Consider the following 7,927-nt stretch of genomic DNA (forward strand, 5'->3'; position numbering starts at 1 on the left):
ACAGCTGTAGAGGTGACCTGTTGTCGTTGTGTATGGCCTGCGATGTCCCAGGCGTTGGATATTTTGTAGAATGGATAGGGTATTCCATAAAGAGGATAAACTTTCTAGTACCTTATTCTCAGTAAGAAGAGATGGAGAGAGGAAGGAAGGAAGGAAGGAGGGAAGTGAAGAGGAATGGATCTAACATTTGCTATCACCCTTCTCTTGTAGAAATCGTGCTGGGCACATTACATCTTTCTTTAATCATTTGCAGTGTCAAATATTTTTTTAAATGTAGGGAGAACCACTGGTACGGTGGGACCTGATCAGAAATGCGTTCCTGTCTGTCTGGTGTAAGGGGATCTGCTGGGATCTCCAACTGAGATCCCAGAGGCAGCAGCGCTGTAAGTGAAACAGGCAGGAGGGCGGGCTCCAGGGCCAGGCTGCCTGCCTGCAAATCCTGGCTCTGCCACTAGGTGGCCACGTACCTTGGGCAGGTGCCTTCACTTCTCTAAGTATCAGCTCTCTTTTTGCTAAAATGGGGGTAGAAATAGAACCTGAGATAATTATGGAAAATGCTTGACACGGTGCCTAACATATGCACGTGGTGTGTATGATGAATGTTAGCTGCCACTGTATCAGAATCGGCCAAAATGTCTGGAATCGCCTCACCAAACTAAGGGAGGCATCCTCCTGCACAAAATGTCTGAGGCCCCAGGCACGGGACAAGCAGGCAGCGTCCCACTGCTTCCGAGAATTATCTTGCTCGAAGGCTAGGAAAAGTGACTCTTCCTAGTCACTTGGCTTTCTAGAAGCATCCCAGTTGCCTTTAACGGGGATAGAACTTTGGAGGAGTCTACAGACTTCCCTGCCAATGGGGTCTATTCCCTCGTTTTGCCAGAAAGAGAGAGTGGAAAAAGAGAAATTGAGCTCTTTAGCATAATGGCTGCTCCATGGTGAGGTCTGAGTACGTACCTGTCCACTCACTGGAATGATGCCGAGTTAAGGAGAGATGAGGCAAAATGTCTTCTAAACAGGATTTGCTGTTTCTTGGGTGTCTGGAGAAGAGCCTGGGACTCCCAGGAGATCCGGGGCATGGTGGTGGGAGTGGGGACAGTGTGGTTCGCTCTCCCACGTACGTGCCTTATAACTATAGCAGTTATAGCCATACTTAGGAGCTGGGTGGTCAGCTGGCTTCCTGTGTTTGGTGCCTCCCTCTCCTCCACTGCCGCGCGCTGCTCTTACCCAGCACGCACACGGCTGGAAGTGAGAGCGTTCGGGGGGTACCGTGGAGGATGCTGGGCAGAGGGTGGTCTCTTCACAGGCGCTGTCACAAGATTTATCTTTCAGGGTAAGCTCTGTGTCTGCAACCTATGCTAGTGCTGAGAAAAGTCAGAGCAAGAGGACTCGACAAGCTGCACGGTTACATTTTGTGCACTTTTCTCAGTGTGTGTTACATGCCCCTATTTACATGGTTAAATGAGAGAGGCAGAGAGAAACACAGAGGCAGGAAAGATGAGAGAATCGGAAGAGGCAGCAAGCCCTTCTGGGTCTGGCCCTGCCTAGGGACTGGCTGGCCAGCTGTCTCTCAGGGCCCCTGGCTCAGTGCTTGACAGAGCAAGCGGCCGGCTTGCCCTCTGCAGCGGTCTCTCCTGACTCTGGCTGATTAGTCATTGGAGATGCCTTGTGCCTCCCTTTCCCGTCTTCCGCAGAAGGTGACATCTTCAGAGTTGGCTTCAAACAAATGATTTTAAGCAAATACACATAAGGGGATTATAATAAAAGAGTGTCGCCTATTTTGGGGGCAAACATAAAAAACCAAATGTGCTTTTATATTTCAGATTCGTTGCCTAGTTCCTAGGACATGTTACCAACTCCATTTTTCCTATTTAATTTATTAAAAAACAATGCTTCTCAACCCCTGTTGACAAAGTGAGCTGTGTTGAGTCATAGTAGAGAGATATACACACAGATATACTCCCTGGGACTTGAGAGAGCACAGCTAGGGGGGGCGTAGCGAGGAGGGGGAGTCCCTGCCTTCAGTTGATTCAAGAAGCGGAGGAGGAGATGCATGCCCTGGCCTCCGCAGGCCGAGGCGCCGAGTCTGTTCTCTTGGTGGCCGTCTGCCTGCTCTTCCAGGTACCAAGGGGAGCTCAGTCAGGGGTCTCTCACTGCTCTCCGCTCTTGGCTGACAGCTGCCTCCCAACCCTCCCTGCAGGACATGAAGGCACAGCGTGTGCCCCTCTGGCTCCTGGGTGCCATGCTCCTGCAGTGCTCCGTGCACACCCGAGGCCTCAGAAAGTGTCTGATTTCCACGGACGTGCACCGTGCTGGAGAGAGCTTCTGAGCAATCAGAAGAGCCATCGTGAGAACAGGATTGGGATGAAGGTGTGGGCAGGGGGCGTGCCTCATCCTACACTTCAACCTGGAGAGCAAATTTCTTCTCATTGTCTTTGTGTCTCAGGGGGACGTGGAGTACTCATTGCCGTGTCTGTCGCTATGTTTCCCTCCATAGCAAGCTAAGGACGCCTTCCAAAATGTCACCATCCTGTCCGCAGTGGAGACCCTGCACCGCATTAAGGTATTGGCCTGCCTGCTCTTTCCTGTATTATTTTACAGTGCAGTGGCCCTTGGCTGGGCAAGAAATCTCTCCCCTGTCTTCTTCTCTTCCCTCATCTTCAGCGTCATCTACATGCCCCAGGCTTCTCATTTGTTCACTGATGTGGTAGGGCACACTCGTGTCTCAGGGACTTCGAAACCTCTGGGGGGGGGGGTTCAAGAAATGCCACATCCCTGGAGAGTGATTGGGGGAGCCACACGCTCAAATGCAGCAGGATGTCTGTGGCTCAGGGTGGTTCTGGAAGGTTTCATGGGGAGGCTGAGAAAATGAGCAGTGACTTACAAGCTGAGAGGCTGCGGGTGAGTGGATAAAGGGAAGGGAGGGGTGTGGGGAACATGCGAGAATGTGTGTGAGGCCCAGGAATGTGTGTCGGGGCACAGCGAGGCAACCAGGCTGGTGGCGTGAGGGACACGAAGGTGAGTGGGAGAGGCCGAGGTGGAAAGACGCTGGAGGCATTTTACCAGGAAGCTTGAAAGCCAGGCTGAATCTCAGCCTTGTAACACAGGCGATAGGGAGTCACTGTGGATTTTTGAGCTAAAGCCTTTTTGACACAAAATCTTGTAGGAAAACAGTCTGGTGACGCTCTTTACAGTGGACAACCTGAGGCAGGAAAGCTAGTGACCAGTCCAATTGTCCAGACGAGAGGCAGTAAGAGTGACCGCGTTCCGGAGCAGTTGACTTACACACGAGGTGATAGTTCACTTCACAGATGGGGCCACTGAGAAGTGCCTTTACATGTGAGCTCCTCCAGTCCTGGTAAACATTCCAGAAAGATCCAGCTTTTTCAGGTATTTATGAGACAAAGTGTAAGGTGTACCTGCAATGAGGTACTTTTTCCTTGGGCTTCTCTGCACGAATTCATACTTGTAGGCAGTATTGTGCCTGATTTATTTGTGGTAAACAGATGTAATCACTTACTAAATACTCTTCCAGGGGCTGGCCCAATGGCGCAGTGGTTAAGTGTGCACATTCCGCTTCAGCGGCCCAGGTTCGCTGGTTTGGATCCCGGGTGCGGACATGGCACCGCTTGGCAAGCCACGCTGTGGTGGGCATCCCACATATAAAGTAGAGGAAGATGGGCATGGATGTTAGCTCAGGGCCAGTCTTCCTCAGCAAAAAGAGGAGGATTGGCAGCAGATGTTAGCTCAGGACTAATCTTCCTCAAAAAAAACCCAAAACCCCCAAAAAACAATAAATACTATTCCAGCCAACTATCTATGAGAGCCATAGGACATCCAGCTGGAAGGGGCCCGAGAGGCTGTCTATTCCAAAACTATCTTTTTCAAATGAGCAAATCGATAGCCTTAGGAGGGAGAAGGATGAGTTAGTCATTGAGGCAGGAGTAGACCCCCAAGTCTCATGCCTGTGTCTCCAGATTTCTTTCTCCTCTCAAGGTCTAGAGGTAGCTGATGCGGCACAAGGGAAGGGTTGATGAGGAGGCCGGCCTCCATCGCGCTTCCTTCCTCCCTTATAAGACAGTACGCAACTTTTTGCCCCTTTGGTTAAGGGAACCAGCAGGAGTGGAGGCAAAGACGGGTTTTGTGTTGCAAGAAGAGTTTGCCATCTAGGAGAAGCTGCCTGCGGGGCCGAGGAGGCTTGCTGCTTTAATGCTGGTGAAGACGGGTGCACATCCTGCCGTGGACTCTCCCTTCTCACAGAGAACTAGAAATCTCCTGAGGAGTAACTCACTGGCTCTCAGGGTGAGGTGCAAACTGCCAGAAGGACACGCAGCCTGCCAGCTGCTCTGAGCTGGGAACTCAGGAGCTCGCCTTAGAGAGATCTGCACTCTGCCGGCTACAGACCTGCCCAGATGCACACATTTCTGCAGCTGTCCGTTTCCGTCCTTGCAAATCTCAGCTCCATCCAAATGACCTCTGCAGTTTAAACATGACAGCCAGGAGGAGAGCAGAGCAGGGGGGCCAGGATAAACACAGCGTCATCACAATGGAAGGGATAGGTGCCCAGCACACGCCTGGCATGCAATAGCCATAGAATGGATGGCAGGGAGACGTGCTGATGGATGGGAGACGTCACAGGGAGGCAGACTTTAGCACAATGTTAGAAAGTCCTTTTCAAGAAAGCTGCTCAGACACTGGTCCTCTCAAGAGGGAGATGCTTGATTCTTGGAAGGGTTTGAGCAGAAGTTAGTGATGACGTATTGGGGATGCTCTAGAGAGAATTCTAGTCTATGACTGGGCTCAACCCCTTGTTAATCTATCTCCTGGCCATATCAAAAGGGAGTGCACTGCAATCTCCCCTCAGTGCCTTTGTCTTAAGTAGCTTTGATGCAGTAAGAGGAGATGGACACTCTGAGACCAATATGAATTTTAAAAAAGGACTTTCAGTTTTCTCACTCCTTGCTGCCCCCACTCACATAGCCTGCTCTGGTCTAAGATGGTAAGGGACAAGGCTCTCCAGGGCCTTCTCTAATTTGTGTCTGTAGCCCCTAGACGTGTGCTGCGTGACCAAGAACCTCCTGGCGTTTTACATGGACAGGGTGTTCAAGGACCATCAGGGGCTGAACCCCCAAATCTTGAGAAAAATCAGCAGCATTGCCAACTCTTTTCTCTCCATGTGGAAGACTCTGCAGCAATGTGTGTGTCACCACATAAGGACTCTGGGCATCTGTTCCCTGGCTGCCCCGGGGAAAGCCAGGGCATGCTGGCCCTGGTCAGCCTTCTGAAGTGGTTCCTGGAGTCTAAGGAAATTCCCTGCCTGTCGTTCATGGGGAGAACTGTCGAGAACCTCTTCCAGTGGTCACTCTTTCCCCGGAGCTTCCTCTTTGACACTTCGTCAGATCTGGTTTCCTCATAAATAATCCTCCTGGGGTGACCACGTGTGTCAAAGCATCCCTTAGGTGATCCCAGGGCTGGCCTGTTGGAGAGGCATGCCAAGGATTGCAGGCTTATCATAAGCATCCCCCTAGTTTCTTCGTTTCTGGCCCTTTGAGGTTTTATACCCGGTAACCTCTGGGTGGCTCCCTGGGATAACCTATCCCTAAGAGTCACCTATAAATTCACTGCCATCTATTCAAAACAAACATCAGAAATAAAACCAAATCCAAACAGGCCAACAAAAACTTAGACCAGGAGACATCCGGGGTTCTACCCCCATCCCTGCCAATAATTTCCTGTGTGACTTTGTGGCAAGTTACTTCACCTTTCTGTGCTTCCCATTCTAAAATTGTTAGAGGAGGTCATGATCCTTGTCCCGCTTACATTAAGATGTATTTAACCAACTATTTAACTAACTAACCCAACAAATATTTATGAGTGCCTCTCTCACGGGGTGTTGCATTCATGGAGTGATAACAGGACAGATGGTGCACCCCCTTTCCCATCTGGTGAGCTGTAAACCCAGAAAAAGTAAACGCCCTGCTCAAACACAGGGTGACCCTGCACACAGACCCCTGCTGCTCCAACCCCCGATTACTCATCGGGCTTTCCGGGGGGGGGGGGGGGGGGCGGGGGGGGGGGGGGGAGCTGGGGGGGAGAGGGGGGGGGGGGGGGGTGGGCGGAGATGTCCTCTGATGGGTGCCGACCCCACCTTCTCACACAGGAGCAGAGGCCGTGTCACTGCAGGCAGGAAGCCACCAACGCAACCAGAACCATCCACGACAACTACAGTCAGGCGAGGGCGGGGAGACGGAGGTGAGATGGGAGCCTGGCTGGGAAGCGCTCACCCTTCAGGCTCCTCTACCCTGAATTCCGCCCTTTCCTCGACAAACGTTTGTGGCAGCCTTCCTGATTCTCTGTCTGTGAAGAGGGTGCTGGTCTTACCTCTTTTGCTAATTTCCTGGGCTCCCCTCATCCCTCCACCATTTTCCTATGCCCTAACCTGAGCTAAGTTTTGAGGGGAAGCACGTGCCGTTTAAGATGGGGTGACCCAGAGGGAGCGAAGATCCCCAGTGAATTGTAAGCGGTCGTGCATGAACCGTGACCCGCTGGGCCGACGACCGCCCCAGCATCGCCGCGGGCGGCGGGTAAGGGTGCTTCTTGCGTAGGGGTCGCTGGGACAGGCACGGCTCAAGGGGTGGTGGAGGCAGAGGCCGTCGTGCTCTTACGACTTCATTTGGAGATCCTGTGAAAATGCAGATTCTGACCCACTAGGTCTGGATGAGGCCTGAGCTTCTGCATTTCCGCCACACTCTCAAGTGACGCCAGCGCTCTGAAGGGCAAGGGCGTCTGCTGGGAGCTCTGCTTCTCTGCAGGGACCCCGGACGGCGCGAGAACCAGGGCTAAGACCCGCGCTGCTCTCGCTGTGAGCGGGGAATGGCTCTAAGCACACTACAGGGGTTAGCACAGTTGTTTCCCACAACCCTGCTACGAGCCATTATCTGCATTTGATAAGTTAGGAAACCGAGGCACAAATAGGTTAAGGAACTGGACTAAAGTCGCACCGCCACTAAGTGGTGGAGGTAGGACGCCATCCCCGCCTCCGGGCTCCGGGGGACGTTGCTTTGGGTCTTCCCATCGTCTAGCCGGCTGAGGAAGAGGTGGAATCTGTCGGGGCGCTCGGGCTCTCGCTCCGGCTCTACTGTGTGACGTTGGGGAGGCCACTTCTCCTTAGGGTCTTCGGTGCTTTCATACGGAAGTGGGGACAGCACGCTCTCCCTGCCGCTGCCACGGGAGGGAGACCTCCTGGGAGAGAGAAGTGCTGAAGCGAAATAAGCAGAACTGGCCAGGAAGGCAGATTTGTTTGTTTGTTTGTTTTCTCCTGTGAAAAACAGGAAGAATAAAAACGTAGAGCAAAGGTCAAAGAATTTTTTATTTTGTTTATAAGTTGCTGACGTGATTTAATTGCTTGTGTGTGGAAAATAATTTGGGTTGCCTGTGATGAAAATAATTTTGGGTTCGTATGCTCTGCATACGTAATTGATGAATAAAAAGAAAACCTCCTGGGGACTGGAACGTGGGGAAAGTGAGCCGAAAGCCCTGGCCCAGCTAGGAAGGCAGGCTCTTATGACGATTTCCTGGTTTCAGCTGGAGGCCTGATCTGCCGCCGTTAAGTCTCTGGGAGAGCTTGACGTCTTTCTAGCCTGGCTTGGCAAGAACCGTCAAGGAAGTTCCTCCATCTGATGACAAGGAACCTAATCAGCCAGGGAGGAACAGCCCCTGCGAGGCTTCCTGGGGAGCTAGCCCAATGGGAAGGGGAGGGCGGTGCGGGAGGCCCCAATTTTATGCAAATAAGGGCCTTTTTGAGGAAACCTCTCTGCTGATTTGGAATTCTCTTTTCTGGGATGAGCTATTGGAGGGGAAAAGCTAGGTGTGAGCAGCTGTCACCCTGCAGCTGCCTCGCTGAAAGTAGCCAAATCGCCTACTGTCATAT

General features: G+C 52.1%; 1 protein-coding gene across 1 annotated transcript; it reads left to right on the plus strand.

Annotated features, from left to right (window-relative positions):
• Window positions 1-2,200: 2,200 nt before the first annotated feature.
• IL19 (interleukin 19) lies at window positions 2,201-7,677 on the plus strand. The gene is given in 5 exon segments (XM_046680541.1): window positions 2,201-2,344; window positions 2,495-2,560; window positions 5,043-5,195; window positions 6,158-6,229; window positions 7,582-7,677. Coding segments are annotated over 5 exon segments (531 nt in total).
• Window positions 7,678-7,927: the final 250 nt, after the last annotated feature.

The sequence above is a fragment of the Equus quagga genome, chromosome 13 (genome assembly GCF_021613505.1).
Source record: "Equus quagga isolate Etosha38 chromosome 13, UCLA_HA_Equagga_1.0, whole genome shotgun sequence".
Lineage (NCBI taxonomy): Eukaryota > Metazoa > Chordata > Mammalia > Perissodactyla > Equidae > Equus > Equus quagga.